The sequence below is a fragment of the Oncorhynchus keta genome, chromosome 28, assembly GCF_023373465.1.
Source record: "Oncorhynchus keta strain PuntledgeMale-10-30-2019 chromosome 28, Oket_V2, whole genome shotgun sequence".
Taxonomy (NCBI): domain Eukaryota; kingdom Metazoa; phylum Chordata; class Actinopteri; order Salmoniformes; family Salmonidae; genus Oncorhynchus; species Oncorhynchus keta.
Window position 1 is genome coordinate 37,219,850 of NC_068448.1, and position 23,120 is coordinate 37,242,969.

Here is a 23,120-nt window from a genome sequence, read left to right on the forward strand (position 1 = left end):
GACAGAGAGTGGTGGACAAAACGTTAACAGTATGTCGCCACGCTCAAGGAGACTAGCCTCTGCAACTGCCAACACCTCAAATATGTTGACACATTTACGCCGACATCACCCCAATATATAAACGAAAGACTGAAACGCAAAGAAACAACAACACAGCATCATATTCCCTCTGCATTCAAGCAGCCTTTGGCAGCTGATTCTGACAGGGCCAAAGAGATTGCAATAGCAAAAGGTAGGCCAGATGTATCTATTTTCAGTCTTTGCTTTGTAGTCGTGGATATGCACCCATTCAAATCAAATCACTGTTATTTGTCACATGCACCGAATACAACAGGTGTACAACAGACTTTACTGCAAAATACTTACGAGCCCTTTCCCAACAATTCAGAGATAAAAAGTGTGTGCTTATGTGTGTTTTGGCGTGTCAGTGTAGTATGTGTGAGGTTGTGGGTAGAATCCAGTGAGTGTTAATAGAGCCAGTGCAAAGAAAGTGTGTCAATGCAAATTGTCCGGGTAGCCATTTGATTAACTGTTCAGCAGTCTTATGGCTTGGGGGTAGATGCTGTTCAGGAGCCTTTTAGTTCCAGACTTCCGCTTGCTGTGCGGTAGAAGAGAGAACATTTTTAGGGCCTGGATAGCAGAGAGCTTGGCCCCAGTGATGTCCCGGGCCGTACTCACTATCCTCTGTAGCGCCTTGTGGTCGTATGCCAAAGAGTTGCCATACCAAGAGGTGATGCAGCCAGTCAAGAAGCTCTCAATGGTGCAGCTGTAGAACCTTTTGAGGATCTGAGGGCCCATGCCAAATCTTTTCAGCCTCCTGAGGGGGAAGAGACGTTGTTGTGCCCTCTTCAAGACTGTGTTGATGTGTTTGGACCAGGATAGGTCCTTACTTATGTTGACACCGAGGAACTTGAAGCTCTTGACCCGCTCCCCTACAGGCCCATCGATGTCAATGGCCCACCTGTGAGCGGCCCGTCAGGAACTCTAGGATGCGGTTGCAGAGGGAAGTGTTCAGTCCCAGGGTTCTTAGCTTATTGATGAGTTTGGAGGGCAATATTTAGATTTTTTTTGTTGTCATTTAACAGACTCTTATCCAGAGCAACTTACAGGAGCAATTAGGGTTAAGTGCCTTGCTCAAGGGCTCATCAACAGATTTTTCACCTAGTCGGTTCAGGGATTCGAAACAGCGACCTTTCGGGTTACTGGCCCAACGCTCTTAACCACTAGGCTACCTGTCGCCCTATGGTGTTGAAAGCTGAGCTGTTTTCAATGAACAGCATTCTCATATAAGTGTTCCTTTTGTCCAGATGGGAAAGGGCAATGTGGAGTGCAATAGAGATTGCGTCATCTGTGCATCTGTTGGGGCGGTATCCAACTTGGAGTGGGTCCAGGGTGTCTGGGATGATGGTGTTGATGTGAGCCATGATCAGCCTTTCAAAGCATTTCATGGCTACAGATGTGAGTGCTAAGGGGCGATAGTCATTTAGACAGGTTACCTTGGTGTTCTTGGGCACAGTGACTATGGTGGTCTGCTTGAAACATGTAGGTATGACAGACTGGGTCAGGGAGAGGTTGAAAATGTCAATGACGATACTTGCCAGCTGGTCAGCGCATGCTTTGAGTAGGCATCCTGGTAATCCGTCTGGCCCTGCAGTCTTGTGAATGTTAACCTGTTTAAACAGCTGGTGCTCTCATGCATGGTTCAGCATCGCTTGCCTCGAAGCGAGCATAGAAGGCATTTAACTCGTCTGGTAGGCTCGCGTCACTGGGCAGCTCGCAGCTGGTTTTCCCTTTGTAATCCGTGATAGTTTGCAAGCCCTGCCACAACCGACATGCGTCAGCCGGTGTAGTAAGATTCAATCTTAGTCCTGTAAGATTCAATCTTAGTCCTGTAAAACTCAATCTTAGTCCTGTATATGCCTGTTTGATGGTTCAATGGAGGGAGTAATGGAATTTCTTATAAGCGTCCGAATTAGTCACACTCCTTAAAAGCAGCATCTCTAGCCTTTAGCTCAGTGCGGATGTTGCCTGTAATTCATGGCTTCTGGTTGGGATATGTACGTACGGTCACTGTGGGGACCAGTGATTGCACGTTCGCCAATGGAACAGAGGGTAGATGAAGTTTATCCACTTGTCACGGTTTATCCACTCGGTGGTTTTCCGGTGATTGTCAGCAACTCTTGAAAGGTCTCGAAACATATTACAAACTTCCTTTGTACCCATTTCAGCAAACAAGTAGTACCTGCTTTATATAAGAAAGCCAAAGCCGAAGTTTTCAACTAATTGGCCAATGCACCCTGTGTTGCATTTACTTAACAGTGACAGCTCATAACATTAACCTGGAATGGGAGATGTACTGTGCTATAGGCACATCCCCTTTATGAGAATCATCTGACACTGAAGGAGGCAGTGTCATGGTGCGTTCGTAACCAAGATGCAAGTCGGTATTTACCACATACAACTGAGACAAATCCACTTGAACGGCCTTCCAACTGGTAATTACTTGTGGGAAACTCATCTTGAGCACCCACTTCTCCTACATGGTGACCTCTGACGTCACATACTAAGGAAATGGCCTCTATAACAGCATGTTTGGCAGTTAAATGCAACAGCAAAACATTATACATAAAAAGCAATCTATTCATGTGGTTTTTCAACTCTATAATTTGTTTACATGCATGATAGCCAATTGGCATTTCTCAATGAGACAAAATAACTTGAATGCATCCAACTGCTATTTACGACTTCACAACTGGTAAATTCCCACCTCCCACATGGTTACAAAAGCAGAGTGGAAACAACAGACAATGCCAGAGTCACAACAGATAATGCCAGAGTCACAACAGACAATGCCAGAGTCACAACAGACAATGCCAGAGTCACAACAGACAATGCCAGAGTCACAACAGACAATGCCAGAGTCACAACAGACAATGCCAGAGTCATAACAGACAATGCCAGAGTCACAACAGACAATGCCAGAGTCACAACAGACAATGCCAGAGTCACAACAGACAATGCCAGAGTCACAACAGACAATGCCAGAGTCACAACAGACAATGCCAGGAACATTGTGAATGCTGAACATTGTGAATGGCATGTAATTCCCCCTTTGTACCAAAAACCAAACCGTGACTCCAAAATCGCAATACGTACCGTGTTTGGTGAACCATTACACCCTTTACCGATGGCAGAAATGGACTAAGCTACAGCACAGAACAGCTCTATAATTCAACCACCAACTACAAGGCTTGTATAACTGATTTTTTATGTATTATTATTTGCATTGTAAAGTTTTAACAACAGACTGTATAACCATCCAATACATCTAACCCGTTTTCCCCTCACCACTGCATAAGTGGGGCAGACTTGTGCCAGAGAGGATGTGGGGCGGGGGGACTATGGGGAAAGGCTGCATAAAACCCATATATGTTCTGCACACAAACACACACACACACACACACACGCATACAAACACACACACGCATACAAACACACACACACGCATACAAACACACACACACACGCATGCAAACACACACACAGACACACACAATTTGAACCATGAAAACAACAACACCACAACACAACACCACCACAACACAACACCGCCACTCTTGTCAAGATGGCTCAACACCGCCTCTACTTCCTAAGGTGGTTAAATAAAATTGTCACGCCCCCTCTCCAAATACTACCACTGCACCCATCGAGAGCGTCCTGACCAGCTGCATCATGGCCATGGCCTGGACATCCACTCAAAACGGTGCATGAGGAAGTCCCACAGCATCATCAAGGACCCCACACACCACAGCCACAGACTGTTCAATTCCTTACCATCGGGCAGACGGTATCGGAGCATCCGGTCTGATACCAACAGGCTCAGACAATTTCTATCCACAAGACATCAGACTGAACACTTGAACTGGACTGACCACCTGCACTGACTCTCCACAACTTAGCACTCACACACACATACACACACACATACACACACACATCCACATACACACATATACACCCATGCAACACACACATCAAAACTGCTGCTACTAGACTTTTATTTATTACTGCTAAACAGTTTAAACACCTGCTCTCCAATCCCCCCTTTCCCGACACACGTGTAAATATTCTACTATCAATTGTTGAGAGCCTTTCTTATATTTATACATATGCTAAACATTTTATTATATTCTACCAGAGAGCCATTTCCTGGTTATTCTTATCTTTTATTATTTCTTATTGTTGTTACGTTATCGAGAGGGAACCTGCAAGTAAGCATTTCATTGGACGGTATATACCATGTGTATCCTGTACATACCACTATTAAAACTTGAAGCTGAACTCACCAGGATGGGGAAGCCGGTGAGGAAGTCATAAATGAAGACGATGCCGCTGATCAGGTAGGTGATCTGCAGCGAGGTCTTGAGCGATTCCGAGCCGTCGATGGACGAGCGCCGCTTGCCCTGAGCGTCCTCCACTACGATGGTGGGCACGTTGAACTTGTTCTTGTCGGCCTTGTGGCCCGCGTGGATGGCGAAGGTCTGGAAGAGGGCAATGCCGATGCAGATGATGCCCATGGCCACGCTGCCGCCGATCAGCAGCAGGAAGCACACGCCGAAGCCCAGGCCGATCTCCGTGACGATGAAGCGGCAGTCGCGGGCATAGAAGCGGTCGATGGTATCGTGCCAGCCCACGGCGGGCAGTGTGGACAGGATGAAGGACACCATCCAGATGCCCATCACCGTGTGCACCGCCTGCTTCTTGGTATTACTCAACCTACATGGGGGAGGAAGAGGGGGATTGTAAATAACATAATCCTATCTTTGATGTCATAGTTATTCACTTAAACTGTGGTCTGAAACTCCTGGCTCTATAAACCACACTCCACATGGCTTGCAAAGTGTTGTCTAATTCCTACTCGATTCCTATTATTAGACTCAACTTGGGGGAGGAAGAGGAGGGGGGATGTTTGAAGATCTACTCCACATCATCAGAGGACACGATAATAAAACTGCCACAAATCTAAACTTCTACATGAGCTTCATGATATTATAAGGATCGGTCTGAGAGAATTTGATTACGATCAAATCAATAATACACGAATAGACTTACTTAATGTACATCATTTCAATATATTCTATGAATAACACCATTCAATTGGATAGAGAGTAGGAGTGGAAATCAATGGAAATGGTTGGTTGATGACCCAGATCATTGCCATGACCTTTGGTATATTTGTCTCCTTGGTCTATTTAAAGGGTTCTACCTCACCTCTAAGTAATTGTTTTAGCCCAGCAATTTGCTCAGAGTGTTAGTGTCCTCTGGTAGTATGCATTTGCTATGTGCACGGCACACATCAAACAAAATACAGCAGGAGGCTGGGGAGTTTTTCCTTTTAACACATCTACGAGAGGCGACACAGGCTTTACCTGAACTAAGACACACACACGGTTGCAGCACATGAAAGCACATTCACAAAGTTCAACTGCACAAAGACCGAGTCTGGAATTCAAATCGAACCTGCCGGAGTAATGTTGGTGCAGTGTCATGGTTTAAAGACTGCTGCACTTCTTCGGGCTCTATTCGATCCCCATCTCAGAAGTTCATATTTACAGAATGATTGAAATTTAAAGACCACATTCACGGTAAATGCTGCATATCTCGGCTCAATGGGAAATGACCTTTACATCTCTATGGCAGAATCAGTAACGCTTCAGTTTAACAGATTGGACTAAGCCCTGACACTGAAAAGCAAGTCTCAGGAAGCATTAGTGGTTTTAATATAAATAAGTCAGTGAGCCAAAATAAGTCAGTGATTTTATTTTACCATGATTCAAGCCACTGTCTAAATACACCAATGTGAGTTTGATTAAACAGAGCCCTGAAATTCATTGACTAAACTAGAAAAAATTGAAGACATCATGAGACAGTTTGTGTTGCAACGGCCTCTATTGGTTGCCTTACTTATGGATACCCGATTGTCGATTGTATGATTTTTTTGTGGGTTGTTTTTAGAAAGTGGCTACGGTATAAAGGGACTCAAGAGTATCCAGGCAGATTCTCAGAGTTTACTCCGGCTGAGGATGCCCCTCCTCCAACCCCCATAGCCTACCACAACTGTCCGAGAGGAGTTCTGGAGGTAAACCCAAGCTGTCTTTCAGGGGAGAGATCAAAGCCAGCCTCGTCCATCCCCCTCTTCTCTCATCTCCTCTTACCCTCATTCACATCCTTTGATTAATCTCCCTCACTTCACAGAGACATTGTACGTGTGTCTTTGCACAGAGAATGACACCAACCTCACCAAATGAAGTAAAGTATACAGTATTACAAAATATTTAAATGGTAGATTTTGATTTGAATTGGTCTGTGCTACATGTATGCAGGGCTATGGGAACAACGCATAGAGGAAGGCAGCTGCCCTGGGTCTGCCATGTTTGCATTAAAGATGTGGGTCTCTTAGCTGCTGCGAGTCACAGATCGCTAGCCTTTCCTCAAAGTGCCTGAGGTGGGAGCAAAGAGAGGGATTTACGTCATCAAGCTGCTTGAATCTATTACCATAAAACGAGAGGGAGGAAGAGGAGAGGGAGAGAAAAAAACTCCTGAGAGATAGTGAGCACTGGCTGATAAGAACAGATGCTGAAGCGTTTGTTTCCAGTGCAATGGCAAAATGCATTATTCAGGCCTTCAGTATGCTCACGTCAGGTAAAGCACGCGGCCATGTGCATTCAAAAGGAGAAAAATGGGTCTGTTTCAGGTGAAAGATGAAAGTGTCACACTCTGATCTGTTTCACCTGTCCTCGTTATTGTCTCCACCCGCTCCAGGTGTCACTTGTTTTCCCAGTGTATTTATCTCTGTTTCCTGTCTCTCTGTGCCAGTGTATTTATCTATGTGTTTCCTGTCTCTCTGTGCCAGTTCGTCTTGTATGTTCCAAGTCTACCATCGTTTTTCCTGTACGCCTGCCTTTGCAATTCTCTTTTTTATAGTCCTCCTGGTTTTGACCCTTGCCTGTTCTAGATTCTGTACCTGCCTGCCTGACAATTCTGCCTGCCTTGACCACGAACCTGTCTGCCACTCTGTACCTCCTGGACTCTGATCTGGTTTGGACCTTTTTGCCTGTCCACAACCATTCTCTTGTCTACCCCTTTTGGATTATGAAACATTGTAAGACTCCAACCGTCTGCCTCCTGTGTCTGCATCTGGGTCTCGCCTTGTGTCATGATAGAAAGAGGTCACATGTGGAATTATATTGTTAAGAGGAGCTGGAAAAAATGTGTGAGGGTCTTTATGGTGGCGGGGTGAGAAAAAAGATGACTTTGGGGGACAGAAGATGGATAATGTTATTGTGAATCAAGCTTCAGGTCTATAACTGACTCTCGCTTGCTCTTTCTCTATCCCCCCTCTCTTTTTTGAGAGAGCGAGAATCTGTACACAGGTTTCACAACAATTTGGGATGATTTGTTTGGACACAAACCCATAGCTTTAGCTACTCTGAAATTATATTAGGTAAAGATAATTGAGGACAAGCACCGCTTGTTGGGTAAACAAAAATGTTGTTAATTGTATTTTTTGCCAAAAACCTTGTCTCTGCTGAGCTGGAAAATTGGCCTCGTTAACTATGATCTGGACATCTGTAGACAATTTGACAATAGGAGCTAGAATAAAATATCTGTGCACAGGAAGGGCTATTTAGAGAATCCTTATCAATACACACCATTTGATTAATCTCATTGTCATTAACACACAGTATCCATCTCCCTGTTTTCATTGGGCTGATTCTGACATTCTAAAATGACATTCAGTTTCAAAGTGGTTAAAATTTGACTCTTAAGCTGGTTTGATACCCACCCCCAAACTCATTTGGTTTGCAGTACGGTTTTTGCACACTAAAATGTGTTTGTTCATGTGCACTTGGCCTGCAATTACATCGCTCTTGAGATGCATTCATCTACAAATGATTGTTATGAACTTTTTGATGATCAACATGGGGACAGATTTGCATAACAATAATAACATTCAGACATTTTGAAATTAAAAGCACAAACTTCACTTTTAATCTGTTATTCAAATAACTGTCAAAACCATACTGCAGTTGGGGCCTCCTGAGTGGCACAGTGGTCTAATGCACTGCATTGCAGTGCTAACTGTGTCACTACAGATCCTGGTTCAATCCCAGGCTGGGTCGTAGACAGCAACGACCGGGAGACCCATGGTGCATAGTTGTCTGGGTTAGGGGATTGTTTGGCCAACCAGGTTGTCCTTGTCCCATTGTGCTCTAGTAGCTGGCGGAGTGCAATGCATGCTGAAACAGTTGTATGGTGTTTCCCCCGACACATTGGTGTGGCTGGCTTCCGGGTTAAGTGAGCATTGTGTCAAGAAGCAGTGTGGTTGTGTTTCAGAGGTCACACGGCTCTTGACCTTTGCCCATCGTTGCAGCGATGGGACAAGACCGGAATTACCAATTGGGGAGAAGAACATTATTATTTTTTTTAAACAAACCGCAGTTGACAAACAAGTTACAAATGGTGGCTTTACAACATTTCTCCTCGTCCTACAATATACTTGTAGGTCTGAGATTTGAAACATCTTTATTGAGGGGCACGTAAGGTAGAAATGGCACAGAACAGATCATTCAGATAAGTTGGACTTCCGACTTTGACCCTAATTCATGGTTCCTGTGTTGTTCAAGTAGCGCCAACAAGGATCACATTACTTCTGATGGTTGTGGAAGCCAGATGGAACTGGATGGAAGTGATGCAGCGGAGGCTCTCACAGTCTAGCAAGTCTAGTCCCACACGGGATTACCTGGATTCCACACCAACAGATGTGTCCGGGATAAAGTGAACTCACTGGGAACGCATCAATAACTCTCCTGTTTCTCTAAACCTATGAAACCAAGTCCATCAGACACTCAGTCAGATTCTTCATATTATGATTGGCATGGTTGGAAAGGATGAGTATGACTATGTGTTCTGGGAGAGAGATAATGTAGCCTAGGCTATATTTGGCGAAATTATATGATGTCGCTGTAGCTGAATGCTTTGTCAGAGGGAGGCTGCATTGAATTACTTGAAAGTCTTGAAGAAAAACAACATTTACTGTAGCTGTTAGTAGATTTGCAAATAAACTCACAATGTAGATTACGCTAATTCTAGGCTACTGGAAGGTCATTCATAATTTGTGGTTTATCTAATGCAATCCCACGAACAGGTGTAACGGTTGTAATTACTAAGTAACAATGTCTACCAATTACAGTGCACCTTTTCTATTTTTGCTTTACATAGTTGTCCGATCTCCCAACATTATTTAACTACTATTAAGACAGGTATATGCACCACTTTTAAAAAAGTGGGACCAAAAGCACAATCAATGGCTGCCAATGTGTATACAGTGAATTTGAAAATATCTTCAGACCCCTTGACTTTTTCCACATTTTGTTATGTTACAGCCTTATTCTAAAATGGATTAATTCCCCCCCCCCTCTCATCAATCTACACCGTAATGACAAAGCAAAAACAGGTTTTAAGACATTTTTGCAAATGTATTATACATTTTAAAAATCACATTTACAGGAAATAAGTATTCAGACCAGTTACTCAGTATTTTGTTGAAGCATCTTTGGCAGCGGTTACAGCCTCAAGTATTCTTGGGTATGACTCTACAATTTGGGGAGTTTCTTCCATTCTTCTCTGCAGATCCTCTCAAGCTCTGTCAGGTTGGATGGGGAGCGTCGCTGCCCACTATTTTCAGGTCTCTCCAGAGATGTTCGATCGTGTTCAAGTCCGGGCTCTGGCTGGGCCACTCAAGGACATTCAGAGACTTGTCCCTAAGCCACTCCTGCGTTGTCTTGGCTGTGTGCTTAGGGTCGTTGTCCTGTTGGAAGGTGAACCGTCGCCCCAGTCTGGGGTCCTGAGCGCTCTGGACCAGGTTTTCATCAAGGATCTCTCTGTACTTTGCTCCGTTTATCTTTCCCTCGATCCTGACTAGTCTCCCTGTCCCTGCCGCTGAAAAACATCCCCATAGCAAAATGCTGCCACCACCATGTTTCACCGTAGGGATGATGCCAGGTTTCCTCCAGATGTGACCTTTGGCATTCTGGCAAAATAGTTCAATGTTGTTTCTCAAGGTCTGAGAGTACTTTAGGTGCCTTCTGGCAAACTCCAAGCAGGCGGTCATGTGCCTTTTACTGAGGAGTGGCTTCCGTCTGGCCATTCTACCATAAAGGCCTGATTGGTGGAGTGCTGCAGAAATGATTTTCCTTCATCGCCACAGAGGAACTCTGGAGCTCTGTCAGAGTGACCATCGGGTTCTTGGTCACCTCCCTGACCAAGGCCCTTCTCCTTTGATTGCTCAGTTTGGCCAGCTCTAGGAAGAGTATTGGTGGTTTCAAACTTCTTCCATTTAGGAATGTACTCTTGGGGACTTTCAATGCTGCAGAACTTTTTGGTACCCTTCCTCAGATCTGCCTCGACACAATCCTGTCTTGGAGCTCTACGGACAATTCCTTCAACCTCATGGCTTGGTTCTTGCTCTGACATGCACTACCAACTGTGGGACCATATATAGATAGGTGTGAGCCTTTCCAAATCAAGTTCAATCAATTGAATTTACCACAGGTGGACTCCAATCAAGTTGTAGAAACATCTCAAGGATGATATGATCAATGGAAACAGGATGCACCTCAGCTCAATTTTGAGTGTCATAGCAAAGGGTCTGAATACTTATATAAATTAGGTATTTCAGTTTTTTGTATATACATTTGGAAAAATGTATAAAAACCTGTTTTCGCTTCATCATCATGGGGTATTGTGTGTAGAATGATGAAGAAAAAATATAATTTTATCAATTTTAGAATAAGGCCGTAAACATAACAAAATGTGGAAAAAGTCAAGGGGTTTGAATAACTTCCGAATGCACTGAATGCCTTTCCACTTTTCTTTTGGACGTGCAACTTTTCACAGCATCTGTAGAAACAGGACAAACAAACATAGTCACTGTTTGTGTGCGTCTCTAAGTTATTGTTCGTATGTATAAGTTTGTATATGGAGTGAGAAAAATATCAAATGAAAAAAAGATATATATATATATTTTTAAATAAACCAAAGGAAAAGATATGGGACACTCGCACAAGAGAGTCCACCCACCCGCAACAACACACAGCAAGAGAGAAGCAATCAAACTAGACACCAGTTCTTCCCCACACATACCTGTAGTTGACGGGCCAGCGTACCATCCACATGCGGTGGTAGGAGAGTGAGGTGACTGAGAAGCAGGTGACCAGCGTCAGGGTGTAGAAGGTGGACACGAACACCTTGCACAGGCCCTCGTTCCATTGGTAGCTGGAGTGCTGTCGGCGCAGGGTGATGACGCAGTACATGGTGATGGGGATGGCCATGTTAAGGATGTGCGTGCCGGCCAGCGTGCAGATGAGGAACTCCAGCGGCTTCCACTTCTTCTGCTTGGCGCTGACGCTCAGGATGCCCCAGGCGTTGGCCAGGATGGACACGGCTGAGCACACCAGCCAGGCCAGCGCGTTGGTGCTGATCACTTCGCTCACCTCATCCTCATCCATGGCGGAGCGCGGGGACGATGCCATCGGGGGGCGGGGCGGCGGCGAGAGGAGAGGTCACAGCGGAGGAGGAGGAAACGGCGTTGGTAGTGGTGGAGGCGGGCAGGAGGGGGCGCAGGGCACAGCAGGGCGACTCGGGCATCCTACCGGGGCGGACAGGCACTTTCCACAGGATAGGTGGTGCAGCAGGGGACAGAGGGCATGGTGGTGGCAGAAGCAGGAGAGAATGAGTAGAAGGGGAGGGTGATGGAGGGGGAGAGACTGGGGAGGAGTGGCCAAGCCCAGCCAGCGTCACTAACAGGCCTGGAGAGGGTGAAAAGGAAGAGAAAATAGGAGGGGAGGGGAGAAGGATACAAAGAGAGATGATAAAGGAGTAATAGTTTACATTCACATTACTTCAATACATAACAATTCCAATTCAATTTTAACAATCAACTGATAGGCCACTCATTGTAAAACACTTATGGTGAACATGGTGCAAGTGAAGGCAGGTTCATTTCATGTGCAACCAAAGAGAATTTGACCACACACTCCAGCAGAGTTTACAATTTCGACCATCTATTAGGTTCATTGGCTGAATCCAAAACTAGACTCTACAGTAGGCTACGGATGCTCTAAGGTAGGCTTCACTATTCACTGCCATGTCCTGCAACTGGAATCTGGAAATAATGAAATGGTGCCAGTAACACGAAATCCAATTCTTGCTCCTGATTCGAACTGGCGGTGCTGTAAAGTAATATTGTTTAGTTCAATACAGTAGTATTGAATACATTTTTATCACATTTATTCCCAATAATAGATATGGCCAGTATGGTAATAGGACATATGACAATGTGTCAATCAACTCCCTGTTTTCCATAAAATGTCTGTATGGACAGCATAATGACCCCCAAACAATCCACATGCCACTCTTTTCACATCAGCCATCTGCAGGCATGTGTACACTGCATTATGCTCTTTGATCAGCATTCAAAGCTATTTTCTCAGTCAAATTGCCCTTGCTAGAGAGAATACACTAAGGAGATCCGTTTTTCCCCACACCACAGTGAAGTGTAAAACACTTGGCGCAGCTGGAGTGTTGTCAATTCACTTCTATTTCCTGTCTGTTTTATTGTCCGGAGAGTGATGTGCTCTGGGCCATACCCCAAGGAGAGACACTCAAAATTAGTGAGATGTCATCGCTCAGGCCTCTCGTACAAAGGATAGCCAACTTATCCGAGTGCCTGCCTCCCAACAGCTATTGCATTGTTTTGTGGTGCTAGCTTTCGGTTTGAGCTTTACATTCAGGGTTGCATTGCAAAAAGATACACTACATGACCAAAAGTATGTGGACAACTGCTCGTCGTACATCTCATTTCAAAATCTTTCTCAAACTGTTGCCACAAAGTTGGAAGCACAGAATCGTCTGGAATGTCATTGTATGCTGTAGCATTAAGATTCCCCTTCACTGGAATTAAGGGGCCTTGCCCGAACCATGAAAAACAATCCCAGACCATTATGCCTCCTCCACCAAACTTTACAGTTGCCACTATGCATTAGGGCAGGAATCTCTTGGCATCTGCCAAACCCAGATTTGTTCGTTGGACTGCCAGATGGTGAATCGTAATTCATTGCTCTGGAGAACGAGTTTCCATTGCTCCAGAGTCCAATGGCGGTGAGCTTCACACCACTCCTGACGACGCTTGGCATTGCGCATGGTGATCTTAGGCTTGTGTGCGGCTGCTTGGCCATGGAAACCCATTTCATTAAGCTCCCAACTAACAGTTTTTGTGCTGACTTTGTGGTCCTTCTGTAGCTCAGTTGGTAGAGCATGGCGCTTGTAACGCCAGGGTAGTGGGTTCGATCCCCGGGACCACCCATACGTAGAATGTATGCACACATGACTGTAAGTCGCTTTGGATAAAAGCGTCAGCTAAATGGCATATATTATTATCATATATATTATAGAAGCAGTTTGGAACTCGGTAGTGAGTCTAGCAACCAAGGACAGATGATTTTTAAGCGCTTCAACACTCAGCAGTCTCGTTCTGTGAGCTTGTGTCACCTACCACTTTGTGGCTGAGCCGTTGTTGCTCCTAGATGTTTCCATTTCACAATAACAGCACTTACAGTTGACAGGGGCAGCTCTAGCAGGACAAACTGACTTGTTGGAAAGGTGGCATCTTATGATGGTGCCACGTTAAAAATGACTGAGCTCTTCAGTAAGGGCATTCTACTGCCAATGTTTGTCTATGGAGATTGCATGGCTGTGTGCTCGATTTTATACACCTGTCAGCAACGGGTTGGGCTGAAAAAGCCGAATCCACTAATTTGAAGGCGTGTCCACATACTTCTGAATATATAGTGTATGTTATGTTACAGAGTAGTGTTTTTAATAATCTAAATCAATCAATCACTCAATCAACCAACTACATTCTACACTAAGGGAAACTACTGGGTAAAGACATCAGATTAACATAAACTTTTGGTTGATATTTAACTGAATTCCCATTTAGCAAGCACTTATTGGACCACTGCTGGTTATGAGACAGCACACCACTGCAGGCAGGCAAGTCAATGTCAGAACCTTGTCATTATACTGATGACAAGTGATGGCGGGAAAAATCGATACAGTAGAGTATCACAAAATTATTTTTTGAAGAGATTATATTTATTCTAAGGATCGATTCTCAAAATAAATAAATAAATAAATATATAAAAGTATATTATTGTTTCTTCTTCTTGTAGGTAGTTAACGTTAGCTAGCGCTAATAATTTGTAACTAGTCCAAAACTCTGGTATTTCTCCTTTTATAGCTTGGCATCAATATTTTTGTGAGCCAATATGTTTTTAGCATGACATGTCTGATCAAACATTTTCTCATGGTTCTCTCTTGTCCCTCTGCAGCAGACATATAGTGAGCAATATGTTAGGAACATAGAATCGCAATACTTATAGAATTGTAAATAAATCGTGGTATATATAGAATCGCCACACAAGTATTGTGATACTATCGTATATTGAGGTTCTTGGCAATTCCCACCCTACTGATGACAGCCGATATGGTAGTGTGCTGCTAGCACAGCATGAGGTTACTAATTGGGAGAAGTCCCAGGTACAGGAAATAAATGCAGGTTAGCGTTTTTCGTAATTAATCTTGTACTGGACGCAGCTCTGCAGAGTAGTCACTTGCTAGCACAGCCACCAAGTCATAAAATCTGATTTGAAACTCTAACCTTAACCACACTGCTAACCCTTGTGCCTAACCCTAACCTTAAATTAACATCAAAAAGCTTATTTTTTTTGCTTTCATTCATTTTTACAATATAGCCCATTTTGAATTTGCAATTGGCCCATCTAGCGCGAATTGCTCAGTTCTGCCTCCAGGACAAGACTCATCCCAATAAACATTAACCTGCTAAATAAGTGAAAGATTATTGCAATACTGCTCAAGATATTGTTGCTAACCATTTGAAAGATGATGATGAAAAAATTGCAAACTATCCCTACAACTCTGGGCATGTCTTTTTGCTGTCAGCGCATACCAAACCCCCGACACACCACAGATTCAGCAGCACAGATTCAGCCACAGAGCAGCCTGAATCCCATTATAGAGGAGAGGGCCAACCCAGCCGAGCTGTACTGGGCTGGCCTTGTTACACATCCACCATAGTTGCTGGAACCTTGCTGGAAATATCAGCCCTATTGTGTGAATCAGGTCATGGAGAAAGCCAGCTAAAAGCTTTCGCAGAGACTCTTGTGGTTTCCTGGAGAGAATGATGATGACCAATAGCATAAGCATAAAGGGGCAAGTGGTGCCACCTAATAAATTGAGTCGACAGACAGGTTGGAGCCATTGGAGGCCTTTTATAAGCAGAAGGCTCAGACATTCACAATGATGTAAACCTATAGTCTTATCAAAATGCCCAGGTCACAGCTGCCTCCCAAACTTACCCATGAGATGCACTTAGAGCATAATTCTAACAAAATCTTGATTTGAAATGATCGTGACGTGCAGCAATTGAGCAATATTACACTGAACAAAAATCTAAACTCAACATGCAAAAATGTCACAGGTTGTTACTGAGTTACAGTTCACATAAGGAAATCAGTCAACTGAAATAAATTCATTAGGCCCTAATCTATGGATTTCACATGACTGTGCAGGGGATCAGCCATGGCTGGGCCTGGGAGGGCATAGGCCGACCCACTTGGGAGCCAGGAATGAATTTTACTTATTTGGTTCATAAATCATTCAAATAGGTTTGCTAAATTAATCTAATCATCCAGCCTAGTGAATTATGCGTGGATGCTTAGGCTAATGTTGTATTCTTACCTTATGTAAGATACCACCCGCAGACTATTCCAATCTTTCTGTGATATTACTTTTGCTGTAGTCCACAAAAGTCGTGGTCAGTCCTTACATTCCGAATTGAGGAACGACACCGGCGACCGTTAACATCAATCCAACAGTGTGATTTCGAAAATGAACGGGCAGATTTGAAACAGTATCAGCACAGCTGTACGTGGCCATTATTGTAGCGTGCGCGTCCTTTGTCCTATTTGGAGAAAATAACGTATATGCTTAGTTCCCTGTGGCAGTGGGAGTAAACCGGCAATAATAAGAAATAATTTATTGGGACAATATCATTTTCTTGGTTGTCGTCTCCTCTGTGCTTAGCCTATATTTGTAACATCTATACAATACATTATTGATGCGTAATTTCAACTACCCACTTTTTTTCTTTCCCCTGATTGAATATTATTATTTGACTCAGAGGAGAAAAGACTCTTAAGATCTATTTTGATCCAGATGTCATTGCAAAAACATTAGAACTATACTGAACAAAAATACAAACGCAACATGCCATTTCAAAATTCTACTGAGTTACAGTTCATTAAATTAAATCAGTCAATTGAAATAAATAAATTAGGCACTAATCTATGGATTTCACATGACTGGGCAGTGGTGCAGCCATGCGTGGGCCTGGGAGGGCATAGGACCACCCACTTGGGGGCCAGGCCAACCCACTGGGGAGCTGGCCCAGCCAATCAGAATGTTTTTTTCCTCACAAAAGGAAAGAATTACAGACACACATACTCCTCAGATTCATCAGCTATCCGGATGGCTGGTCTCAGATGATACCGCAGGTGAAGAAGCCGGATGTAGATGTCCTGGGCTGGCGTGGTTACATGTGGTCTGCGGTTGTGAGGTCGGTTGGACAAACTGTGGCATTGTGTTATGTGACAAAACGGCACATGTTAAAGTGGCAATGTATTGTCCCCAGCACAAGGTGCACCTGCGTAATGATCGTGCGGTTTAATCCGCTTCTTGAAATGACATACCTGTCAGGTGGATGGATTATCTTGGCAAAGGAGAAATGCTCACTAACAGGAATGTAAACAAATTTGTGCACCAACATTTAGAGAAATAACCTTTTTGTGAGTATTGAACATTTTTGGGATCTTTTATTTCAGCTCATGAAACATGGGACCAACACTTTACATGTTGCGTTTATATTTTTGTTCAGGATAGTTTGTAAGTCATTCGTCAAACTTACACATATTGTTTGTCTACAATCTTTTTAGCCTGGTCTGTTTTTGACAGGCTCTTTCAGAGATGTGGAAGGGAGTGGGCAGACACATGGGGTATTGGCTAAGTTCTCATTATGTGGCTTCAGTTGTAGTGGGGTGCTTCCTCCTTCACATCTCCTCTGATCTCGGGCAGTAGGAAGTTCAGAGGTTAGACGAGTGGACCAGAAGCCAGAAGGTTTCCAGTTTGAATCCCGTACTGGACAATAGGGGAGGTCAACTGGCCACCACAAGGTAGATCACAGATAGCCTCTCCTGCATTTGAGCGAGTCACATAAGCCCTACAATCTTCCAGGCGCGCTGTTCTGCAGCTGAATCTGTGCTCCCAATTTGTGGTGTCTGTCTGAGCCATTCGGGAGCTTAAGGTAAAATGTCCAACTCTGATGGACTGTCAAAGTCTTTAAAAGTCTCCTCTTTGTCCATGTTTCAGTTTTTCTCTAGACCTTTGTGTGCCAGCGACAATGCCAAAGCAGCAAGGCGCCAGCCCAGGTCTGCAGGCCAAACATCCCCCAAAATCAACAAATCATCTGATATCAGTCTGGCTTGATCAATATTTCCAGTCAGTGGACCTGCTTAATCAACAACTCATTACATAAATATACAGTTTACATATGGCTATGTCCCAAGAAAAATGCTGGCGAGCCATAGTGTCCCAGAGTATAGATGAAATAAATTGCAGGATGTGCACCGACGTAAGAACCAGATTCAGAGTGATGCCAAATGATGTATCGAATGATGCTGTATTTGTAATATAAACATACTGTCTAACATGTTGTTCACTTCATTAAACAAATAAATACAATGCCAGCATTGTCGGTGGCAATGTGGAAGCCTAGTAGCCTATCAAAATCATTTCAATGGAGGTCTCAAACAAAGTGTTGCATAAGGAGCCAATATTTAGTCCCACGTCCTCCTACTCTTTGGATGAGTAATTTAGTGCTTTGCAAATCTGTCAGTGAAGCTTAGTGAGACACGGGGGAGAGGGGGGGCTACAGAATGCATCACATCATCACATATAGAGATAGATAGATACTGTAGATATACAGTACTTGTCAAAAGTTTGGACAAACCTACTCATTCAAGGGCTTTTCTATATTTTTACTATTTTCTACATTGTAGAATAATAGTGAAGACATCAAAACTATGCAATAACACATATGGAATCATGTAGTAACCAAAAAAGTGTAAAACAAATCAAAATTGATTTTAGATTATTTCAAGTAGCTACCCTTTGCCTTGATGACAGCTTTGCACACTCTTGGCATTCTCTCACCCAGCTTCATGGGTGTAGTCACCTGGAATGAATTTCAAATACAGGTGTGCCTTGCTAAAAGTTAATTTGTGGAATTTCTTTCCTTCTTAATGTGTTTGAGCCAATCAGTTGTGTTGTGACAAGGTACGGGTGGTATACAGAAGATTGCCCTATATGGTAAATGACCAAGTCCATATTATAAAAGGAACAGCTCTAATAAGCAAAGAGAAATGACAGTCCATCATTACTTTAAGACATGAAGGTCAGTCAATCCGGAAAATTGCAAGAACTTTGAAAGATTCTTTGAGTGCAGTCGCAAAAACCATCAAGTGCTATGATGAAACTGGCTCTCATGAGGAATGCCAATGGAAAGGAAGACCCAGAGTTACCTCTTCTACAGAGGATAAGTTCATTAGAGTTGACTGCACCTCAGATTGCAGCCCAAATAAATGCTTCACAGACTTCAAGTAACAGACACATCTCAACAACTACTGTTCAGAGGAGACTGAATGGTCAAATTGCTGCAAAGAAACCACTTCTAAAGGACACCAATAAGAAGAGACTTGCTTGGACCAAGAAACACGAGAAATGGAAATTAGACCGGTGGAAATCTGTCCTTTGGTCTGATGACTCCAAACTTGACATTTTTGGTTCCAACCACTGTCATTGTGATACGAAGAGTAGCTAAACAGATTATCTTGGCATGTGTGGTTCCCACCGTGAGGCATAGAGGAGGAGGTGAGATGGTGTAGGGGTGGTTTGCTGGTGATACTGTCTGTGCTTTATTTAGAATTCAAGGCACACTTAACCAGAATGGCAACCACAGCTGTCATCAAAGCAAAGGGTGGCTACTATTAAGAATCTAAAATTGAAAATAGATTTTGATATGTTTAACACTTCTTTGGTTACTAAACGATTCCTTTTGTGTTATTTTATAGTTTTGATGTTGTCACAAATAATACTACAATGTAGAAAATAGTAAAAACTAAAGAAAAACCATTGAATGAGTAGGTGTGTCCAAACTTTTGACTGGTACTGTGCATATATATATATATAGAGAGAGAGTAAGTGAATAAGTGTGTGAGTTAATGAGAGTGAGAGACAAAGAAAGAAATAGACAGAATATAAAGTAGATTGATGGAGACATTATATCACACAAAAGGATAGAATACAGACAGATAGACAGGTCAGTGCGTTTGGAGAGACAGAACAGAGGTGTGAGTGTTTGAATGTGAAGCTGACCTACATCTCCCCATTGGTTTGTGAGTTGGGGCGGGAGAGCTGTGCATGCCCCCGGTGCCTTGCCACCAATCAGCACGATGCATCGGCCTAGGCCGAGAGCGCCTGTCTCTCCAGAGCTGTCGGAAAAGACGAACACTCCGTGCCGCAGCAGGCCGGCGTCTACACCGGAAGCGCCGCCTGCACACCCTCGTAGCCGTGAAGCCTCGTGACCCTAAAACCCAACAAGCACTTTGCTTTGGCCCCAGGAGAGACTCATTAAGTCACTGAAAGGCTCTGGTCATCCAAAGAGAGCTTTTCACCTACCGCTCGGGAAGTGAGCTAAAATAGCACAATGCCACACTCAAAAAGAGAAGTCACTTGTCTAGTCAGGGGGTGGTTCCAAGCTGGTATTCCCATTTTGTGGTAACATCGAGTGAAAACCTGAAAGGAAACCGCAAAACCCAGAACAATACGATAGAGAGTAGAACTATTCAATTTATTTGAGTTGAACTGATATTTGTGTTTCCAAGCATTTCTATGTGACCTGTGTGAACTGTCATAATGGAGGTCCCATTAGGAAGTTATTAACATGTATAGCTGAAATGTAAACACAATATAAATATGATTCCGAATAATTTCACGAACGCTGGCGAACATGTCTTAGAAATTATCGGCAGCTTACTGACATAATTCACACGTTATGGAGTATTATGGCATGCTTATGACATTATCATGAAGGCAACACTATGCCTCCTATAAGTGAATGGCAAACAGCTGATAAGTAGAGCCAGACATAGTAGAGCTTAGTAAGAAGTTGCCCTGAATGAAAGATCTAGGATCAGATTACCCTTCGCCTGTTCTTACTGTGTTGTTTAAGAGACACAGGTCTCCAATTTATTAATGACACAGGTTAGGTCATAGGGTCTCTCAGAACATGTACATACGTACATAGTACAATCGTGACATCTTTTCTGTTTCACGTACAAGGCCTCACTCAGAGTGTTGTGGCGAGTGTTCTTGGAGTGCTATCAAATGGCTGACTACAGCGTCATCCTCCCATGCATACAAACAGCTCTCTTCAGCGTACCATCATCAGCATGATCTGTTACTGGAAGATATCTGACACTCCCATTGTCCATGTGAGCGACTGGGCCTGAATGGAAGCAGAGTGGGGCTTACTATTCTGAGGTATTAACTGATCTTCCCCTTTTGGAATAGTGCAGAATAGTGTAGTGTCATGGAGTACAAAGCCTGTCTCCAGGATGGGGGAGTCAGAGACAGTTTAGGAATTACAGCTGGCGTGGCCCGCTGAGTCATCCACTACAGGCAGGCAGGGAGGCAGGCAGGCAGGCAGGCAGGCAGGCAGGCAGGGAGGCAGGCAGGGAGGCAGGCAGGCAGGCAGGGAGGGAGGGAGGCAGGCAGGCAGGCAGGGAGGGAGGCAGGCAGGCAGGCAGGGAGGCAGGCAGGCAGGCAGGCAGGCAGGCAGGCAGGCGGGCAGGCGGGGAGGGGAGGGAGGCAGGGAGGAGGGGGGGGCGGGCGGGAGGGAGGGAGGGGGGAGGGAGGGAGGGAGGGGGAGGGAGGGAGGGAGGGAGGGAGGGAGGGAGGGAGGGAGGCAGGCAGGCAGACAGACAGACAGACAGACAGACAGACAGACAGACAGACAGACAGACAGACAGACAGACAGACAGACAGACAGACAGACAGACAGACAGACAGACAGACAGACAGACAGACAGACAGGCAGGCAGGCAGGCAGGCAGGCAGGGAGGCAGGCAGGCAGGCAGGCAGGCAGGCAGAAGACACAGCACTCTCACCAAGTGGGAGGAACTAGTCCTTCAGAAGCCAAGATGCAATCTGACTCATCTTCAGTGAATGACGAATAATCAACTTGTGATAAACAATTATCCCAATATGATCGGCAACACTTCATTCCAGGTTGATAAAGTACTTGATTGAGTCATTAGGGACTGGAGGTCTTGCTGAAGACATGCTGACAGTAAATGAATGATCAAATCCTCAACTTTGCACAGAGCAAAAGTATGTCCTATGCGTTGGTGTAGTCTCTATTGATTAAGCAATCATAAAAGAGCGAATTATGACAAATATTTTGGGGAGTTCAAAAGTTATTCGGACTCAAAACCATGAAAAGGAATAACTCAAGGAGGTCGAGATGCAAAAATAACATACTCAAAAGAATGCATAGGGTGAAAGTGGAAGGTGCTGTAAAACAAAACTATATATTCAAATCAAATGGGGGGGTAAATAAAAACAAACTACTGTAAAAAAAAAGTCTGTAAACTTAAAACATTCGGTCAAACGAGAATGGAAGCTAACAGATGGGCCACAAACAGACAAATGACGGTGCAGTACAACAGTAGTGTGTCGAACGGCATCTCAGAATGTACAACTCGTTGATCCTTGTCACGGATGGGCTATTGCAGCAGACGACCACACATGGTTCCACTCCTATCAGCTAAAAACAAGAAAAAGCGTCTCCAATTGGCACGCAATCACCAACACTGCAATGTTGAGGAATGGAAAAATATTGCCTGGAACATGACAGCGAGTTCAGTTTACTTGAGTGGCCTGGTCAGTCCCCAGACCTCAACCCAATAGAACATCTTTGGTATGTGATGGAACGGGCTGTTCGCAGCACGAATGTACCGCTGTCCAATCTGCAGCAACTGCGTGATGCCATCACGTAGGCATGGACCAACATCCCTGTGGAACGTTTCCGACATCTTGTAGAATGCCCAGAAGAATTCAGGCCATTCTGGAGGCAAAGGGGGGTCCGACCCAGGATTAAATGGGTCTACATCATAAACTAACCAGTGAGTGTATAGAGGTCTCATCTTTGTATCTTTGCCATTATGGCAACTGTGACAGCACGGGCATCTCGAACTACAGAGGACCACTGTACTGTGCACTACTGTACTGTACCCCACTCTACTGTACTGTACTGTACTCTACTCTACTGTACTCTACTCTACTGTACTCTACTGTAATGTACTGTACTGTACTCTACTGTACTCTACTGTAATGTACTCTACTGTACTCTACTGTAGTAGGGATGTGACAAATGGAACATTTCTTCATGTTTAAACAGACATTTTTTTATCAGTTTTCCGTAAAAATCCCTTGTGAATTCACAATGCAGAATATGGTCCTATTGCGTATGACCGCTATGGGGCAATAATTCAGTCATAGGCTGAATCTCAAACCGAAAACTTGGCCCCTATGTCCTGTATCGAGGGGCCGCTTTCTATTGTGATCACTGTTTAATAGTTCGATAGTGGTTTTGGTCACTCAACATTCCAACTGCCACGTAACAATATTACAAAATTCTAAATCCATTTGTGAGCATTGTCTCCCGTGACCTGTTGTGCAGGTCACTCGCTATGAAACACGGGCACTCGGATCGGACAGACACAGACGCACACTCTGATAGACAGTGAGAAAACAAAATTACAAAATTACTTCTCTCTACTCATGCACAAAATATGTGCAAG

At 44.1% G+C, this 23,120-nt stretch overlaps 1 protein-coding gene across 3 annotated transcripts in view; it reads right to left on the reverse strand.

Moving 5' to 3' along the window:
• Positions 1–23,120, reverse strand: part of LOC118361243 (probable G-protein coupled receptor 153) — a 54,915-nt gene that overhangs the window by 24,803 nt on the left and 6,992 nt on the right. For 2 of the 3 annotated variants that reach the window (XM_052482933.1, XM_035741014.2), the window contains exons 2-3: positions 11,206–11,870; positions 4,347–4,776 (exon numbers count right to left, since the gene is read on the reverse strand). In XM_052482933.1, coding sequence (XP_052338893.1) covers positions 4,347–4,776; positions 11,206–11,594 — 819 coding nt within the window. In that variant the 5' untranslated portion in view covers positions 11,595–11,870. Of the gene's footprint in view, positions 1–4,346; positions 4,777–11,205; positions 11,871–15,882; positions 16,118–23,120 lie in introns of those variants that run through there. The other variant, XM_035741015.2, reaches the window with a different exon arrangement.